At 40.3% G+C, this 21,091-nt stretch overlaps 1 protein-coding gene across 3 annotated transcripts in view; it reads left to right on the top strand.

Annotated features, from left to right (window-relative positions):
• Nucleotides 1-21,091, top strand: part of NCKAP1 (NCK associated protein 1) — a 94,111-nt gene that overhangs the window by 9,611 nt on the left and 63,409 nt on the right. For all 3 annotated transcript variants that reach the window (XM_054723236.1, XM_054723237.1, XM_054723235.1), the window contains exon 2: nucleotides 2,092-2,202. In XM_054723236.1, the coding sequence (XP_054579211.1) occupies nucleotides 2,092-2,202 (111 nt within the window). The remainder of the gene's footprint in view (nucleotides 1-2,091; nucleotides 2,203-21,091) is intronic.

Below are 21,091 nucleotides of genomic sequence, written 5' to 3'. Positions count from 1 at the left end.
GGGCGCAGGCCAGGCTGAGGGACCCCACCAGTGCACGATCGGGCCGGGGAGGGACTGCGGGAGGGCTCCAGGGCATGTTGGGCCCATCTTGCTTAGTCCTGATTGATCGCCCGGAACCCAGCAACAAGCTAACCTACCGGTTGGAGCATCTGCCCCTGGTGGTCAGTTCACGTCATAGCGAGCAGTTGAGCAGCCTTAGCATATCATTAGCATATTACACTTTGATTGGTTGGTTGTTCTGCCGTTTGGTCTATTTGCATATTACCCTTTTATTATATAGGATTTTGGGGAAGTGGATTAATTGGAAGGTTAATTTATAAGAAATAACATGTTAAACTGATAGTCTAGTCTGAGGAAAAGTCAGATATATTTTAATATGATATTGAAATGGAATTTACATAGTTGTCTTTTGTTCAGTCTGGTTAAAGATTAGGAAATTCAAAATATCTTAAAGTAATTTTGTTGTATCTATGTGTGAGAATTAACAGAAGAACTCTTAGTGCATTCCTATTTCCATTTGGAAAATATAGGCATGTTTGCATTGATTTTTATACTTTGGATTGGAAGGAAGTTAGGTGATATTTGAAAAATAGTTTCAATTTGAGTTGAAGTGCAAGTCATCCAATAACAATTTATTCTTATTTTTGGCTACCGTTTCTTTTTAAGGTATGTAAAATTTCACCGATGGTTTGCTCCTATTTTTATAGTTGCATGTAGTCTTTATTTTTCCTTCTAGAATTATTTTAAGTTTATTTAGAAAGAGCACCAAGAAACTGATGTGGTTGTCCTTACACAGTATTTCAATATATATGAATAATATAACATCTATGAATCTATTGTATACTGCAACTCGCTACTTAGAATACCTTTAAAATTGTAGCACCATATAGTTCTAATCTTGTTTTGGTATTCATAGTCTGCAGTGCATAAAATCTCTACTGAAACGTATGTCATAGTTTGACAATCATTGTTTACACGTAATTTTCTCTCTTTTTATTACAATGCTTCCCCAGCAAGGACAAGTTTGGAAGGTTTGCAAAGCTTTTCACCTTCCCTTTGCCCGCTTGCCCGCTTTCAGATCAGTTTCATGTTTCATAACTTCTCTTTCTGCAATCCACAACATAGTTATAGTAAACAATGAAAAAACATTAAATTGTAATACTGTATTTCTTCATACATAGTAGAGTGATATAAATTTTCAAAGAACACATCCTTTTAAAAATACAATTAAAAGACGTGAAATAGAAATGTTATAGTTTTAGTAATTCCCTAAGAAATAACATCTCATTAGCAAGCAGTTAATTGTCACATTATGAAACAGTAAGCAGTATTGAAAATTATATTCGGTATTACTAATAGTTCAGATGAAAAGTTCTAATGATTCCTTACATTTATGTAATGCTTTACAGTTTACTATAGAGAATGCTGTACTACTGAGGTGATAAAAATGTAAACATTTCCATTTGTTCTGTGCTTATGAGGTATATATAGAACAGATGTAGATTTATTGTTTGAAGTGCTGCTGGTCTGATGGAAAACATTGCTGTAACTCAGATGTTCAGAGGAACAGGCAACACACTTCAGTACTATAAAGACAGTTTTAGCAGCTTCCTGTTCTTTTGAACTAGGGCTCTTGTTTAAAGTGAATGAGGAAAACATTTTGGAAAGACATGTAAACAAGCTTTTACTTTATAACACTTAGAAACATTTCCAGTATTTTTCTGAATATTTAATTTTGTAATATTTTATTAGCTTCAGATGAATACAATCCTACCTCAAACCAAGAACTTTTTTTCTTTTTCTTTCTTTTTCTTTTTTTTTTTTTTTTTTAGGTTTGAGCTTTTTCCTTCACTGCTGTTCTGCGTTAACTGCTTTAAAACTTTCCATGCATTTTTTTTCAGTAGAAGAACATCTCTGTACTGTCTCCCATTGCATATTTCAGCTGTGACAATCCCTGCACTTTGCCTATTCATTTTATCACCTGCTCACCAAAAACAATAAATACCTCTCTAAATTCTGATTACAGATTTACTATTGTTCCTTGGTTTTAGAAGGATGCACTTCACTTTTTTAATTACTGTTGTTTTATAGGCATGCGGAGACCCCAAGGCAAAGCCATCCTACCTTATTGACAAAAATCTGGAATCTGCTGTGAAATTCATAGTCAGAAAGTTCCCTGCTGTAGAAACCCGCAACAACAATGTAAGTCATCTAAATTTTTGTATTTATTTAGCCATTAAGGGAAAGTAATGATAAGTAGACTGCTTGAAGAAGCTCTGATTTGTCTACTTTCTTATATTTTGATATACAAATTACATACATTGATTAAGGGTTTTTAGAGACAATGTTCTTATCTCTGAAATTGGAAAAAATGACTCTGAACTACATGCCATTTTATTACACACAACAGAATAAATTAATTTCTTATACACTTCCCTTTCAAGTTGCAACAGAGAGTAAGGTAATAGATATGTATATATTCCAAATATTTGCATGATTAGTTGGGGAGTTTTTTCATATAGTTATAATTTAACTTTGTTTTGATGTTAGTATCTTTTTAAAATTTATCTTTATTGTAGAAAGTAGAGCTTGTATTGTTTTTAGTAATTAGGTTTAGTTTTAAAATATGTTTGTTTCTTTAGTATCTTTATAACTGAGAAACTCATTTCTCAAATTTAATAATATAATAAGGTGATATTATTAAGATCTTTAGTATCCCATATTACTTTTCTCAGATGAGGAAATTTTTCTTAGTATATTGAAATATAATCATATTAAAAAAATCTTCCTGATAAATTTATATATCTTTTGGTAGTTATTTATAATAACATCAATGAATATCTAATTTTAGAAAATTAGAGTTGTTTTACACCTTACGGTCTTTTCATGTAAATTTTATTGGCTTAGAATCTTTATGCTTGTCTTCTCTTTTACTTATTTTTGTCTTTGATAGCCTCATGTTATAATCTTTACTATCTTTTTTCTTTATGTACAAACTTAGTCTAGAAATTTCCTCTTACATATTATCTCCCTACTTTTAAGAAGCACTGTTTAAAAAATATTTTGTTATCTTTTGATTTCCTCAAATTATGTATGCTCATTGAAGATTTGTAGTTAGCCTGTTGACACCACTTTTACTTTAAAACATTTTAATGGAGAGGGAAAAATACCAGTCAGAATTGATAAAATAAGTCTGGTAAAGTGATTTTTAAAGAATTAAAAAAAAAAAGTGTGTGTGTGTTTTAAGTACAGGTTAATAAGGCCTCTCTTTGTTTCATAGAAGATTATGTTTTATCTTTGGTATGTCACGGTATCTCAGTTCCTCATTACAAATGGGTGATTCAAAGCATACACTTAATAAGAACACTATTATTTGTTTGGAGAGCTCTTAGTTATTGACATAATTAGCTAATTTATCTGAGAGATTATATACTCAGTCTGAATGAGAAAAATTTTATTATGAAAATCTGTCTTAAATTTAATTTCATATAGTATACCTCTTTCTCATGGCTCAAAATATCTGAGCTCTTTAGAGAATCTTTTAAAATGAATTTTTATATAGTACTAGAGGCGCGGGTACAGTCCCTAGGCCTGGCCTGCGATCAGGGCCATCTTCCTCAGCTGCCTGCAGCTGGCCCCGCCCCCCCCCCCCCCAGTTCCCTGTTCGCCATTGGGTGATCTGTGCCTGATGGCCAGGGGAAGGGACCGAGAGGTCAGCTGTTCCTGCCTACTCGCCAGCCCCGCCCCTGCAGTGGGTGGTCATCAGGTGACCGGAGCCTGCCTGCCGGGGAAAGGGACCAAGAGGTGGTCAGTGTGCCTCATAGTGATTGGTCCAGCGGTCATTCTGGTTGTTCTGCTGTTAGGGTCAATTTGCATATTACCCTTTTATTATATAGGATAGAGGCCTGGTGCATGGGTGGGGGCTGGCTGGCCTGCTCTGAAGGGGGCCCAGATCAGGGTAGGGGTCCCTGCTGGGATGGGGCTGGCCTGGGCGAGGGGCCGCAGTGGTTTGCAGGCCTGCCACGCCCCTGATCTGGGTGGGGTCCCCGCTGGGGGGCGGTGCCAGCCTGGGCGAGGCGCCTGGTTTGCAGGCCGGCCATGCCCCCAATCCGGGTGGGGGTCCCAGCTGGGGGGTGGGGTGGCCTGGGCGAGAGGCCTTGGGCGGTTTGCAGGCTGGCCATGCCCCCGGCTTTGTCAGGAAGGACGTCCGGAAGATGTCCGGTCTAATTAGCATATTACCCTTTTATTAGTATAGATGTATGTGTAAATTTCCATCAGAATAATCATAGTTCAGAAGTATGAGGTCTTAGCAAATTGGCAAGATCTGCTTAAATATATAATCACTTTAATGGTGGTAAAACTTTTATTAAGCAAATAAGGAATTTTGCTATTCTTGATTTGCTGGGCAAACTGTTAATAATAATGCTGTTGTTTTTTTCAATAGTTTTTACTTCTCAACTTGGAGCACAAGTTGATTTTTTAAATAACAGCTTTAGTGAGATATTCGTGTATCATACAGTTCACCCATTTAACCTTTTGCACTCGGATGTCGAGTGTGACTCGACACGGTTAGCATCGGTAGCAGGAATCGAGAAAAAGCAAGCGAGTGCAAAGGGTTAAAGTATACAATTCAGTGGTTTTTAGTGTATCCACAGAGTTGTGCATCTATCACCACAATCAATTTTAGAACATTTTCATCATCCCAAAAAGAAACCTTGTACCCATTAGCAGTCAGTCCTGCCAAACACCAGCCCTTAGGCAAACACTAATCTATTTTATGTCTGAATATCTATTTTGGAACTTTCAAATAAATAGAATCATATGATATGTGGTCTTTTATGACTGGCTTCTTTCACTTAGCATAAGGTTTTCAAGGTTTATCCAAGTTGTAGCATGTATCAGTAGTACTTCGTTTCTTATTGCCAAAAAATATTCCATTGTATAGATGTACCACATTTTATATATCCATTCATATCTTCATCAGTTGATGTTTCTGCTTTTTTGACTATTATGAATAAAACTGCTATGAACATTTATGTAAAAGTTGTGTAAACATATGTTTTCATTTCCTTTGGATATACAGGTGGGCAAAACTAGGTTTACAATTGTGAGTACATGAAACAGTTTATTCTTGTACTAGAGGGCCATTGCACGAAATTCGTGCATGGGTAGGATCCCTAGGTCTGGCTGGTGATCAGGGCCTCTCTGTGGGGTGACCGGTGGGGTGATCAGGGAGCTCCCGCTGGCATCTGCCTTGACTGGCCTGGGGCCTGCCATCTGGGGGCAGCTCCTGCATTGACTGTCTGCCCCCTGGTGGTCAGTGTGCGTCATAGTCACCGGTCGTTCCGCCGTTCGGTCAATTTGCATATTAGGCTTCTATTATATAGGATTATTATTTACTAGAGGCCCAGTGCATGATTAAATCATGCACGTGTAGGGTCCCCTACACGCATTCGCTTTCGATCACGGGGGAGCTGGGTGCCTGTCCGCTGGTGCACCAGGCCTTTCAGAAGCCTCCTGCGTGGCGAAGGCTTCTGAAAGGCCTGGTGCCGGAGCGGACAGGCACCCAGCTCCCCTGCTTTTGATGGTCTGAGGTGGGACATGAGCTCGCTGCCCCAGAGGCCTCTTCTGTGCTGCAGCACAGCCACGGCGCAGACGCTGAGCTTGCGCTGCCGCTAGCGACGCGAGCTAAGTGTCCCGCCAGCCCAATCGGCCACCCCGAGTCCCGCCCCCCCACGCCTCCTGGCCAATCGTGGGCATAGCGAAGGTATGGTCATTTTGCATATTTGTCTATTATTAGGTAGGATTAGTTATTGTATTATTTTCCAAACAACTGTAAATCTGCTTTTGCCCAACCATCTATATAGATAGGGTGGAATTGCTGGGTCATGCGGTGATTCTATATCTAACCTATAAAATTAATTGTTCAAAGTTGTTGAATGTTATGACCATTTATAGAATTTACTCTGATTGTTTTGTTTGCAAACTCTGTTTTGTCATATGGCTTTTACAGCTATTTTGTGTAATGGATGCTATTCTGTTGTTATTTTTTTTTTTATCTGCTTAAGCCTTATATAATTGGTATTTGTGAAGTTTTGTGATCTCAGTTTTGATCTGGGCCTGACAAAATTCTTGTGAGAAGTTCCTAGCCAACTTGTGTTAGGAAATAAGAAACGAGGAATTCAGTTTTATTTTATTTTTTAAACTCATAGACATAGTTCATGGAGGTTTAAGGACTGGGAATAATAGTAGCATCAGAGATTGTTAGGAACTTGAAGATTTCTGGCTACTGTGCCAAAGAAATGGTATTAATACCACAGTAGGCTTTTTTCTTCTTATTCCTGGTTTTGAGTCATCACAGAGTATACTTATTTTATTTCAGGGGTCAGGGAGAATGACTGGTTAGCACTATTTCTGTTTTGATTCATGCCATACCAGCACTACTTGTCCCCAATTTCAGAAATGGCATTCTTCATGAAAAGAGAGAGATTGTGTCAGTGAAAAATCCAGAAGAAATTTTTTCCTGAAGTTTATAAAATAGATCCTTATTTTGCAGCCAGGAATTGTTAATTCTTGATTATTTATTTGGTAACTGTTCCCACCCCTATACTTTTCATTCCCATTATAAGTTGTGAGCACATAGATATCTGGTATACAACAAAGGAGGGCATTTTGGACAGATAGCAGTATTGGTCCTTAACATGACTTCAACAGTGATGATGTTGGATTCTGTTGAGTCACTTTTACTGTCTTGCTCAGGCCCCTTTGTGACCAGTTTTAAATTTTTATACCCAATTCTGGATTTAGGGAATGTCTGGGCCAAGGAATGGTTTTGTTTTCTGGGACATAGTGTTGAACTAAATGCTTCTTAAGCTTCAAAGCAGATGAAGTAAGTAAAAGTCAAATAAATAAAAGACATACCAGTTTTATAAGTATAGCAGCCACTTGTGGAGTGTCTAGTATTTGACAGGCTATGTATTTTAATAGAGTTACTAGATTTTCTCATTTAATTTCAGAATAAGGAAATCATTTCTCAGCTGAGAGATTATCTAATTTGTCTATAACATGATATCTTCCATTATTTTGAAACTGTAACCTCAAATGGATTTGTAATCCATTGTTTCCCATAGCTTTCTTTTTTTAAAATCCTCACAAGAGGTTATGTTTTTATTGATTCTAGAGAGAGAGAAAGGGAGAGGGAAGGAGGTAGGGGGGGAGGAAAGGGGAGAGAAGGGTGGGAGATCAATGTAAGAGAGAAACATCAATCGATTGCCTCTTGCACATACCCCAACAGGGGATCAAACCCAAAACCTAGGTATGTACCCTGATGGGGAATCAAACCTGGGACCTTTCAGTGTACTGGACAACACTCCAACCAACTGAGCCACACTGGCCAGGGCTCCCATAGTTTTCTTGTGAGCATATAGAGGGGAATCTGTTATGTGCCTGGATAGAGAAAATAGTAGAAACTCCTTATTTTATTAACAGGTAAAGATTGTTTTTGCCCAAGAAATTTTAAAAGGAATTTTAAGCAAATGTTCAGATGTATGTTACAACTTTTTAATGAAATTTTTGTTCTAAAATTTTAAAACTTAATTTTCCCCTCTTTCTCCCTATGTTGTATTTATATCTAAAAGCTAGTTCGTGGTTTTGAAACAGTAAAAATATCTGGCACAAAAGCATCATTATGGAACTTGCCTATTTATTGTATATTTTAGTATAACATTTTTCATATTATTCCCAAAATAATGGGGAAATGATATAAATTACTGTATGTATGTTGAATCAGGCCTGAACTCCCTAAGAATGAAGATGTTAGTGAGAAGAGTGCCACAAGAGTAATTTAAGGGTTCTAGATTGCGGTACAGGCCATTATTAAAATAAGTTGAAAAATAAGTTTTCAAACTTATAGGAATATTTTATGTTATAGATATTATTTACCTCTTCTCTCAAGGAACACAGTATTATAAGATACTATAATAAGTTATATATATATTTAAATATACTTTAAAATATTTTTATTGATTTCAGAGAGGAAATGAGAGGAGAGAGATATATAGAAACATCGATGGTGAGAGAGAATCATTGATTGGCTGCCTCCTGCATGCCCTGCAACCCGAGTGTGTGCCCTGACCAGGAATCCTGCTTCATAGGTCGACGCTCAACCATTGAGCCATGCTGGCTGGGCTTAAATATACTTTTATTGATTTATGAGAGGAAGGGAGAGAGGAGAGAGAGAGAAACATCAGTGATAAGAGAATCATTGATCGGTTGCCTACTGCACACCCCCTACTGGGGATCAAGCCTGCAACCCAGGCATGTGCCCTGACCAGGAATGGAACCATGATCTTCTGGTTCATAGGTTGAAGCTCAACCACTGAGCCACACCGGCCAGGCAAGTTATATTTTTATTTAAGTAGCTTACAAGGTCACTCAGGGATATACAAAATAAAGTGACTCTAAAACTATCATGATTGGCATTCTAAAGTTGGTTCAGAGACACAGTGGTAGAGTCTGATTTTAAACACCATATTTTCTTTCTAGTGCTTGGCATGTAAGAGGTACTAAACACACATTTGATGAGTGAATGAACCATCTTGATAGGCTTTAACTTAGCTAACTTTTCATTCATTCAAATATTGTCTTAGATCTATGTCAGGGCCCAAACTGATTAACACTTTTTAAAAACTTTTTGTTATTAGTTAAAAAATAACTGTACTTTGTAGTAGAACTAAACAAATACATCTCATTAATGCTTTAGTAAAAGTAACCTGGAAAAAATAAAAGTCCCAACTTCTTAAACATGTGTTTTGGGGGTGGGGTGGTGATATTGGGGATGGTTGTAGGGAGGCCCTTTACACATGCACTGTGGTTTAGTTAGGAGTGGAAGGAAACGGTAAGGAAACTAATCTGCTCTGAGTTAATCTTTAAGAGGGCATTCTTTGTCTTGTGGTGGCTTCTGTTATGATGGTTGTATATTGTTAAGAGGATAGACTTTGGAATCAATAAAACAGAATTTGAGTTCTGGTCTTTCCACTTAGCTGAATGATTTTGGGTAAGTCATTTAACATTTCAAGTACTCTGCTGCTCTTATCTCTAAAATGGTGATAATACCAGTCTCAAGAAACAATTTATACTTTTACTAGTATGTTGTCAAGATTGTTAATGATTTCTTTTGGTTTTATAATCATAAATGTTCTGAGATTGAATTATATGCTGACTATTTTATTTTTCAAATTTTTATTGATTTCAGAGAGGAAAGGAGAGGAAGAAAGAGATAGAAACATCAATGATGAGAGAGAATCATTGATTGGCTGCCTCTTGCATGCCCCCTACTGGGGATTAAGCCTGCAACACATGCATATGCCCTGACAGGGAACCGAACTGTGACCTCTTGGTTCATAGGTCGATGCTCAACCACTGAGCCACATTGGCTGGGCAGAATTCTTAAATTCATCTAGCCTCATAATCATACCACTTCTATATAAGATTTCCTTTTTTTCTGGAGTCCACTCTCCTATAACCCTCTGTCTTCTAACTCTCCTCTGGACAGTTTGGGTAAGCCTGCTGCATAGCTTTCATCCTGGGACATAGTTCTCTTTATTGTCCTGAATGTAATGCTTTTCATTTGAGCTTTCACACTGAGTTTTCATGGAGTTTGGAAATCCACTGAAATTATGTATAGAATTTATGTATAAATGTATTTTTCAAGCTTTCGTCATTCTTGTTCTTTGGTTCTTAGGATCCCAAAACACATCTGTTTTAAAATCACATAGTTTTGTGAGTCTTGTGTACTATATATTCTAATTATATTAAACTACTGTCATAACCATTTCAGCTTAAGGAAGCTTTCTGGCTTTTTTTTTTTGTAAATGAGTCTGACAGTGAGCATTTTACTAGGGTGTCACAGCATAGCCCCCAAGGAGATGCATTCCTGGTATTTGCATTTTCATCTTTGCATTTTCTTTAAATTTGCTGAAGTTACAGCTTGCCTTTAGTGATAGTATTAGAGCTACATTTCAAACAGTTGTTAATTCCCATGGTTGCAATGATGATTGTGATGCCTTTTACAGTAGCAAAGGATATTACCAATAACTAATCACTTGTTAATCTTTAACTTTGCCTTTTTTTTTTTGTTTGTTTGGTCATTTCTTTGAAGGGGCTTTGATTAACTTTGGGTACCCTTTTATTACTTTTAGCATGGTAACTTATTTTTCATGGGAGGTCTGTTTTACCTGTTGTTAGATCAGAAGTTACTTGCCAAGATCCAAAATAAAAGACAGGAAAATAAACTACAACAAGTAAAGAATAAAGTTTCAAGACACTTATTTTCCTTTATTCTTCTTCGCACTCATTTTGGCTAAAAATGTTTTAAGTATGTACACCAGTATTCTTTGGACAATATCATCATCATCTACACTAATAAAAGAGAAAGATGCAAATTGACCACACCTTTGCAATGCCCACCAGCCAATCAGGATAGAGTATGCAAATGAACCCAACAAAGAAGGCGGGTTAATTTGCATATGCAGGCACCAAGCAGACGGGGGCGGGACACAGGCGTTCCGCACTACCCCAGTCGCTCCGGGCCTCTGGGCAGCATGGAAAGGCAGAAAGGCGACTCTGGGCCCGAGCAAAGGTGGTGCCGCCAGCCAGGGAAAGGAAGACCCATTCTTGCACGAATCTTCGTGCATCGGGCCTCTAGTCCTATCTAATAATAGACAAATATGCAAATTGACCATACCTCCGACACACCCACAAGCCACGCCCACAAGCCACGCCCACCATCCAATCCGAGCAAGTATGCAAATTAACCCAAACCAAGATGGCTACAGCCACAGAGAGCAAGGTTTCCTAGGTAACAGAGGAAGCCAAGCTTTCTGCCAGCCGTTGCAGGCCTAAGCCTCCACTCAAGCTACAAAGTTTCAGTTATAGAAGGTAAACAAATTCAAACAAATGGCGGCAGAATGGAGCTTGAGAGAGCAGGCCAGGGTTGCCGCCGGCAACAGGGGAAGCAAAACTTTCCACACACCCTGGCCGGGTCCACCCGCTTAAGGCAATAAAGTTTCAATTATAACCCCAACACAAATGGCTTCGGGCCTCGGAGGGAGCCCCAGGCTTGGCTCTGCTCCAGGGTACAAAGTTTCAATTGTAGAAGGAAAATAAATTCCAGATACCAGGGCCTCCGCTTGCGTTGCCAGAGGGCGTGGCCCGCCTGCAAACCATCACAGGCCCCTCGCTCAGGCCGCCCCACACCCCAAGGGAACCCCACCCTGATCAGGGACACCCTTCAGGGCAAACCAGCTGGCCCCCATCCCTGTACCAGGCCTCTATCCTATCTAATAAAAGAGTACTCTGCAGATTGATCATCACTGCAACACACAATATAGCTGCCTCCATGTAGTCAAAGATCCTGCCCCCATGTTGACACAAGATGGCCACCACAAGATGGCCAGCAGGAGAGGGCAGTTGGGAGACACCCGGCCTGCAAGGGAGGGCAGTTGAGAAGGACCAGGCCTGCAAGGGAGGGCAGTTGGAGGTGATCAACCCTGCAGGAGAGGGCAGTTAGGAGTGACCAGGCCGGCAGAGGAGGGAAGTTGGGGGCAAACAGGCTGGCAGCAGAGTGGTTAGGGGGTGATCAGGCTGGCAGGCAGAAGCGGTTAGGCGCAATCAGGAAGGCAGGCAGGCAGGCAAGCAGATGGGAGCCAGCAGTCCTGGATTGTGAGAGGGATGTCCGACTGCCCGTTTAGGCCCGATCCTTGGGATCGGGCCTAAACGGGCAGTCGGACATCCCCTTAGGGGTCCCAGATTGGCGAGGGTACAGGCTGGGCTGAGGGACAACCCCCCTCCGTGCACGAATTTCGTGCACTGGGCCTCTAGTATATAATAAAGAGGTAATATGCAAATGTTCGTTACACAGTGGTTCGTAACAACCAATCACCAGGAGGGCGGGGCAGTGAGCCACGAGCTGTGGAGAGCTACAGGAGGGCGGGGCATAGAGCTATGTGCAGCGGAGAGCTACAGTGGCAGTGGGCGGGGTGGCCGCCAGCTGAGGCAAGCAGCAGCGAGCTACTCGTGCACGGATTCGTGCGCAGGGCCACTAGTATATAAGATAATATACTGTGTCAGTCCTCATTGCCTAGTATAGGATAGAACATATGTAGAACATAGGGAAAAATATATTTAAGTGCTTCTTTCTTTAAAGGATTATTTTATTTTGGGTGAGCATTATATAACTTCTTGGCCCAAATGGCCATGCCTGTTTTCTCTTGCCTTGGGGCCTTTATTTATGCTGTTTTTACTATCTGGAACATTCTTTCTTTCACTAAGTTAACTTCTCCGTCTTTCAGCTCTATCCTTAGATATCACTATTTCAGAGAAGCTTTCTCTAACCCCTTCTAATTAGGTTAAGTGCTGCATGTGTGTTTCCATAGTCCCCTTTACTTATCATTTAACTTTTTATTTAAAACATTTATTGAGAGCCCTCTATGATCCAGGTCCTTTTCTGTGAGTGGGAATCCAGCAGTGAATAAACAAATCATTACTCTTATAGAGCTTACATTCTGCTGGACAGATAGACCATAAAAAAAGAATAGAACATACCAGATAGGGATGAGGTATTTTATTTTATTTTTTTTTTTTAGAGAGAGAGGAAAGGAAAGGAGAAAGAAACATCCATGTGAAAGCAAAATGATTGGCTGCCTCCTGCTTGCCCCCTACCAGGGATCAAGCCTGAAACCCATGCATGTGACTGACTAGAAATTAAACCAGCAACCTTTTGGTGTACGGGAGGACCCTCAGCCAACTGAGCCACAACGGCCAAGGCTTAAGAAGAAGAATAAAGCTTAGTAAATGAACAAATGTGATAGTGGGGAGGTGCTAATTTATGATGATGACTAGGGAAGCCCTAGCCAGTTTGGCTCAGAGGATAGGGCATTGGCCTGTGGACCGAAGGGTCCCAGGTTTGATTCCGATCAAGGGCACGTACCTTGTTTGCAGGTTTCTCCCCGGCATGAGTTCTGGTAAGGGCTTGTGCAGGAGGCAACCAGTCCATGTGTTTCTCGCACATTGATGTTTCCCTCTGTCTTTCCTTCTCTCTTCCACTCTAAAAGTCGATGGAAAAATATCATTAGGTAAGGATTAACAACAATAACAACAACAACAACAAAAAGGAATGATGCCCAGGGAAGGCCTTACTAAGGAGGAGGCATTAGGGCAGATATTTGAAGATAAAGGGGTGAGGTGAATTGGGGAAGAAATAAGACCCCAAGGATTTTGATTTGGACAAATATAAAGATTTACTGGGGTAAGGAAGCAAGAAGAAAAGGTTTGGGATTGAGGCTACAATAGCTTTATATTAGATATGTTAAGTTTGAGAGGCCTACTAGAAATGTGAGTGGAGATGTTGAGTAGTCAATTGTATACAGATTGTCCCCCACTTACTATGGTTTGGCTTACGATTTTTCTGCTTTACAGTGGTGTGAAAGCAGTATGTATTCAGTAGCAACTGTACTTGTAATTTTAAATATTGCTCTTTTCCTGGACTAGTAATATGTGATTAGACACTCTTGTGATGCTGGACACTGGCAGCGAGCTGTAGCTCCCTGTTAGCAAGGCAATCACAGGGTAAACAACCGATACTCTATAGTGTACTGTGTTGCCACCATTTTTTAGATAGTGTGTATTGTGTTTTCTCATCCGGTAATGTCTGCAAAATACCTGTGTCTCTTGTTTCTGGTGAGAAGAAGAGGATACAAGAGACACAGATAGATATTGCCCAACTGTAAGCTAATGTTAAGTGTTTGAGTATGGGTAAGGTAGGCTGGACTAAATTATGATGTGCAGAAGCTTAGGTATATTAAAGGCATTTTTGACTTAAGATATTTTTAACTTAGGTTTTGTCCAGAGGTAACCCCATTGTAAGTCGGGGAGCATCTGTATATGTCTAGAGTTCAGACTAGCATTAAACTGAGAATCAAGTTGAAGAAGAATTAGAATTATTGAGTATTTTAAGAGAGAGGAGTAGTAGAATAGTCATAGAGGAGAGTGGGAAAGTATACTGACAGTGAAAATGGAGTGATGTTGCTACTCAGTTATGGTTAATGATCATGAATTCAGGTTGAGTTTGAATTGGCATAGGTGTATGCTTTCTCCTGTCGTGGGTTTTATCAGACCATTATAGAGGTAGAGAGGGACAAAGGGAGTGATAGAATGATGGGCCATTTAATCTTAAAATGGATAAAAAAAGGAAATAAGACATGAGAGGGTGAGTGACAGTAAAAAGATGATAGGGTGAATGGATACAAGGTCCTTCTGAGCTCAAAGAATTGCTGAAAGTAGGGTATTAAGAGGATATTAGAAGTATTGAGTGGAAATTATTTTCTATTGATGCTACTTCACCTTGTCTTCAGATTTTCCCCCCAAAAAAATATGTTTAAAAAGGCCAGTAAGAAACCAAGAAAGTTTAAGTATAAACTTCATTCCTGTTTACAGGCCTGCCAATGGAGAAACAACATTCTGTCAACATGTAATCATGTAACAAAAATAATCATTGGGTGCTCTCTCGGTTCTAGGCCCTACTTAAACTTCCTGTCTTATTCACCTTCCTTACCACTCTTAGAAGCTCTGATCTTTGTTTTTGTAGTCTTTCTCATACTATTGTGTATTTTTTTGTTTTGCTTTTAACCTGTTTTTTGTTATTACCAGTTGATGAAGGTCTTTGTCTTGACAGGCATGTGGAAATTAATCATTGTAGTTTTTCACCATCTTTGAACCTTGCACCTAGAAGTTAGTTGTGTTATCAGCTTCTAAAACTGGTTATTTATTAAAGAACTAGAGGCCCAGCATGCACAAAATTGTGCACGAGTAGCTTGCTTCCGCTTGCCTCAGCTGGCCACCCCGCCCATCGCCCCTCCTAGCTTGCTGCCCCACCCTCTTCTGCTCGGAGTCCCCCCCCTACCCCACCCCCCCAGTAGCTCTCAGCTGCTAGTAGCTCTCTGCCCTGCCCTCCACCGCTCATAGCTCTCCGCTGCGAGTAGCTCGTGCCGCTGCTCGTTTGGTCGTGATGGGGTTACAGCATCACAACCACAGGCCTTTTATTAATGTAGAAAAAAGAGTTATCTGTATATCTACATATACAATCATCACTAGACTATATGCTTATTTAGGGGCAGAGGCAGAGTTTTATTCATAGTTTTACCCCCAGCTTCCACAATGTGTCACAATATAATAGGTTGGGATATTTGTTGGCTAAATGAATGATATGTTACACTAACTTCACTTATCTAGAGGTTACCTTTTATATCACTTGCACCTTTGAATCACACCTAAGAACTAGAAATTTTCCCAAGAAAAATGAAAGTACATGTCCACATGATGGCAAGTTTATAGCAGCATTCATTATGTATGATAATTTAAAACTGGAAGCAATTCAAATGCCCATCAACTGATGAATAAATAAACAAAATATGATATATGCATGTAACAAAATACTATTTAACAATTCACAGGAACAAACTACCGATACATGTTAGAACATTGATGAACTCCAAAAACATTAGGCTAATTGAAGGAAGCCAGGTTCAAAAAACTGTACATTATATGATTCCATGTTATTTTATTTATTTAAAAAGATTTTTTAATAGATTTTTTAGAGAGAAAGGAAGGGAGAGAGAGAGAAACATTGATGTGAGAGAGAAATATCAATTGGCTGCCTTCTGTATGCTCTCTAACAGGGATGGAGCCTGCAACTTGGGCATGTGCCCTGCCCGGGAATCAAACCGGCAACCTTTCGGTACATGGGACTACACCCAACCAACTGAGCCACACCTGCTGGGGCATATTATTTCATTTTATAGGACACTAGAGGCCCAGTGCATGAAATTTGAGCACTCGAGGGAGGTCTCTGAGCCCGGCCTGCACCCTCTCGCACCCTCTCATCCCTTGGGGGATGTCTGACTGATGGGGAGTGGGCCTAAACCCTTAGTCGACATTCTTAGTGCTGCCACAGAGGCGGGAGAGGCTCCCGCCACTGCCGCTGCGCTTGCCAGCTGTGAGCCCAGCTCAGGGCTTCTGGCTGAACGGCGCTCCCCCTGTGGGAGCGCACTGACCACCAGGGGCAGCTCCTGCATTGAGTGTGGTCAATGTGCATCATAGCAACCAGTCATCCCGCCATTCGGTCGATTTGCATATTAGCCTTTTGTTATATAGGACATGTTTAGAAAAAGCAAGCTTACTGAGAGACAGAAAGCAGGTCAGTAGTTGCTTAGGGCTGGGGGCAAGGGTAGGATTAATTATACCTAGGAACTTTTTGGGATAATGGAAATGTTCTAAAACTGGATAGGGTTGGTGGTTGTATAATATTACAAAAATTATTTAATTGTTCATTTATGATGGATGAATTTTATGGTATGCAAACTATACATCCGTAAAGCTGTAAAAACAAGTTATTTTTACAACCAGAAATGGCATTTAGAAAAAAACAAATTTTATTTAGAAATAAGGTTTTTGGTTCTCACTGTGCTCAAGCTTATTGAGTTTACTATGGGGGTGATGATTGCACAACAATTCAAATGCATTTTTAAGTGTGAACTACACACTTAAAAATTGTTAAAATGGTAGACTTTATGTTAATGTATATTTTGCCACAATAAAAAATGTACCTTGAAAATTAGTTATGAGGATTAAATTTAGTAACAAATCTTAGTCAGTAATGCTTATTTGCAGACTAATGTTAGGACAACTTTTCCTAAAATGTATTATCCTTTGCTCAGAAAAATACATTTCTGAAATATTGACTGCCAGTAGAATCATTTGTATATGATAAAAGGAGAGTCCTATGGACCTTTTTTTAAAAGGACTAATCTTTGTGTTAATTTGGATTTTTAGCTAATCCTTGGAGATTTGCTTATATTTGATATTAAAGGCCCGGTGCATGGATTTGTGCATGGGTGGGGGGGAAGGGTCCCTCAGCCTGGCCTGTGCCCTCTTGCAATCCGGAACCCCTTGGGGGATGTAGTAGTGCACTAAGTGGCAGGCGGCCAAGGAGGAGCCCGAGCTGGGGCTAGGCGCCGTGCCTGCCGCCACTGTTCATTAGTACTGCTGCGGAGTTGGGAGAGGCTCCCACCGCTGCAGCTGCATTCACCAGCTGTGAGCCTGGCTTCTGGCTGAGCAGTGCTCCCCCTGTGGGAGCGTACTGACCACCAGGAGGCAGCTCCTGTGTTGAGCATCTGCCCCCTGGTGGTCAGTGCATGTCATAGCGATTAGTCGACCGTTGTTTGGTTGTAACAGTCGCTTAGGCTTTTTATATATATAGATAAATATGTCATTCTTTGTAGATGTTTTTCATTTCTTTCTTTCATGCTTTTCTATCTTGGAAGAACAAAATAAAATATTTTGCCCAACTTTGAGGATTTCTTTAAGGGATTAAATTACTACTTTGTGTTAGGATACATAAATTCATTTGAGACATTTGATACCTTTATTGCATTCATTTATAATCAGCAGTGCAGATAAGAAATTGACTCCTGAGTTTTATGTTGAGAAATTGATCATTTATGGTTTTATTCATTTATAGTGCATCACTGTGTGCCAGTATTCTAGATGCTGGAAATACAGCAGGAAGTAATAGAAACTTCCTTGCCCCCATGGAATTTAAATTCAAGTTGGAATGTTGGACAACAAAAGGCTAAAATGAATAAATATTTTTATTTGGAGAGAAGTGGAAGGAAGAAATAGAAAGCAGGATAAGGAGTTAGAGAGTAATGACTGTGGAAATTGTTTTAGATAAGAGTACTCCTAGATAAGAGTGCTTAACAATGGCTTCTCTGAAGAGAAGTGAAGTGAAGGAGCACGCTGTGTGAAGTAGAGAAGAGCATCCCAGACGTGAGAAAGAGCAAGTGCAAAGGCTCTGGGTGGGTCCAAGCTGGGTGAATTTGATGAAAACTGAAGGAAGGACCAGTATGGAGTGAGGCTGTAGGATCATGAAAGGAGATTAGGTCTTAGAGAAAGGCAGGGGTCCTCTTTAGATTTTTTTCTAGTAAGGACTTTGTGTTTTATTGTGAGTATGATGGAAAACCATTGGAGTTAAAAAAACAAACAAAAACAACCCACAATACTTTTATTTTGAAATAATATTTGACCAAGAAAATTTGCAAAAATAGTAAAGAGTTGCCATATCATCTTTACCCATTGTTAACATCTTACATAATTGTCACTGGAATCATTTTTTGTGGGTAGGATATTACTTTAAAATGCCCACTGTCCTGCTGCCATGTGGAGAAGACTGAAGAGGCAAGAGCAGAAGTACAGAGACCAGTTAGGAGGCTGCTGTAGTAGTCCAGATGAGAGTTGATGGCTAGGGTGGACAGTTCTTAAAAGAGGTCTCTTATTTTAAAAAGTCTGGTTTAGAATATCATACTAAGAAAATTGAACAAACATTTCCCTGAAACCAAGCTCTGTACTTGAATGTTTTTTAAAAGGAGCAAACAACTAGAATAATTTAGATCAGGAAAGTAATTTATTATGCATAAGCAGTTTGGATAATGAAAGAAAGTAATTAAAATGGATGAATAAAGAGCTCCAGTTACACTTTTTTGTGTTGAAAATCAGTTAGTTGGCTCTGGTAGGCATTAATTCCTCATTGTAATTTGCCAGTACTTTATCTTTGAAACAATGAAAACTAGTAAACACTAAATTTCAATCAATCTTTTAGATACTTATTTTGGTGTGGAAAATGTTTTTTCATTGTACAAAGATTAATTACGAAGATTTTTTCATGAAGCGATATGATCTTAATTTGCAGTCTTCATGGCTAATGTTTATCCTGTTTAAGTTTTTACACATTTTATTTGACTGTTAATAATATTGATCCATACTTAGAAATTTTAAGGAAAGCATTGTACACATATATATTGCTAATATAATTAATCTATGTATTCATGATGTTTTATTTATTTATTTATTTTTTAAAAAAAGTTTTATTGATTTTTTTACAGAGAGGAAGGGAGAGGGATAGAGAGTTAGAAACATCGATGAGAGAGAAACATCGATCAGCTGCCTCCTGCACACTCCCTACTAGGTATGTGCTCGTAAACAAGGTACATGCCCTTGACTGGAATCGAACCTGGGACCCTTGAGTCCCCAGGCCAACGCTCTATCCACTGAGCCAAACCGGTTAGGGCTCATGATACGCTTTTAAAGTGAATGGAATAAATTCCTCTAAAAATTGTGCTTTTCTAATATTCTGTTCTATAACATCAAACAATTTATTACTGATCTCCATTCTTAAACTATTTCCTGCTTTTTTTTTCTTTATCCTCACTGGAGGATATTTTTTCCATTGATTTCCCCCCCCCCCCCCCTCAAGAGAGTAGAGGAGAGAAACATCAATGTGAGAGACACATCAATTGGTTGCCTCCTGTTCGCAACCTGACCTGGGCTGGGGATGGAGCCTGCAACTGAGGTATGTGCCCTTGACCAAGAATCAAACCCGAGACCCTTTGGTCTGAGAGACGATGCTCTAATCACTGAGCCAAACTGGCCAGGGCTCCTGCTTTTTATCCTATACTAGAGGCCCAGTGCATGAAAATTCATGCATTGGAGCGGGCGGGGGTGGGGTCCCCTCAGCCTGGCCTGCCCCCTCTCACAGTTCAGGAGCCCTCAGGGGCGGGAGGCGACCTGGCTATCTGGGGAAGGCAATGCCCCATCACACCTCTGCTGCTGCCTCTGCCGGCAGCGCAAGCCTCGGCCGGCCCTGGTTACCTGAGCCTTGGGCGGCCCTGGGCGGCTGGGGGGTGGAGGGGACTGGGCGTCGCCATCTTGTGGCTGTGAGCACTGCCATCTTTGAGGGCGTGGCAATCAATTAGCATATTCCCTCTTTATTAGATAGGATAATAAAAGCCTAATATGCTAAGTGTCCAGTTGGCCATTCAACCAATCCTATCTAATAAAGAGGGGATATGCTAATTGACCATCACGCCCTCACAAAGATGGTAGCGCCCACAGCCACAAGATGGCGGCGCCCAGACCCCTCAGCCCCGCTGGGGCAGCATGTGCACGGCACGGCCAGGCCCGCCCCCAGGTGGGTCCGGCTGCTCCGCGTGCCTGCCTCCGGAGTACCCCAGTCCCCTCAGCCCCCCAGCCACGCAGGGCTGGCCCGAAGCGCAGGAAAGCCTCGGATGGCGGCTGCCCAGCTGCCCAGGGCCTCCTGAGGCTCAGGTAACCAGGGCCGGCCGAGGTTTGCGCTGCCGGCAGTGGCAGCAGCAGAGGTATGATGGGGCATCATTGGCTTCCCCTGATCACCGTATCACCTCCCGCCCCTGAGGGCTCCTGAACTGTGAGAGGGGGCAGGCCAGGCTGAGGGACCCCCTCCCCCCTCCAGTGCATGAATTTTCATGCACCGGGCCTCTAGTTTACTATAAAACAATAAGGTAATGAATTAAGAAAACCTTGCTCTGGCTGTTAAGCCTAAAGTTAAAGTTAAAAACTTTTTTGTAGTTTTTATTCTCCTTCACTTTTAAGAACTAAAATGTAGCTTTTTATTTTTTGCAATTGAAGCAGTTGAAGATACCTTTTTTTCTTTGTTGTTATAGTTCTTTCATGCAAAGCTTTATGAAATTTATTTTCATTATATAGGGAAGATACTTGTAACTGTCTCATAAAGATGTTGAGAAGATTATGTGAGATACTTCCAGAATATTTGGAGCCATGCCTGGCAAAGAGTGCATACTTTAACTAATATCAGCTCTTATTAGAAATATTATGAGTAGTATTGGGATTATTTAAAATAACTTTATTTTTGCCTGACTGGCGTGGCTCAGTGGTTGAGCTTCTTGACCTATGAACCAGGAGGTTACAGTTTGGTTTTCAGTCAGGGCACATGCCCGGTTTGTGGGCTTAATCCCCATTGGGGGGCCTGCAAAAGGCAGCCAATCAATGATTCTCATCATTGGTATTTCTATCTCTCCCTCCCTTACTCTCTGAAATCAATAAAAATATTAAAAATTAAAATAAAGCAACTTTATTTTTGCTTATTTTTAAGTGATTTGTGAGCCCTATTTGATATTTACCTAATATTTAATGAGCAGTTTCT

This window comes from Eptesicus fuscus, chromosome 11, assembly GCF_027574615.1.
Source record: "Eptesicus fuscus isolate TK198812 chromosome 11, DD_ASM_mEF_20220401, whole genome shotgun sequence".
Lineage (NCBI taxonomy): Eukaryota > Metazoa > Chordata > Mammalia > Chiroptera > Vespertilionidae > Eptesicus > Eptesicus fuscus.
This window is presented reverse-complemented; position numbering and strand designations above follow the sequence as displayed.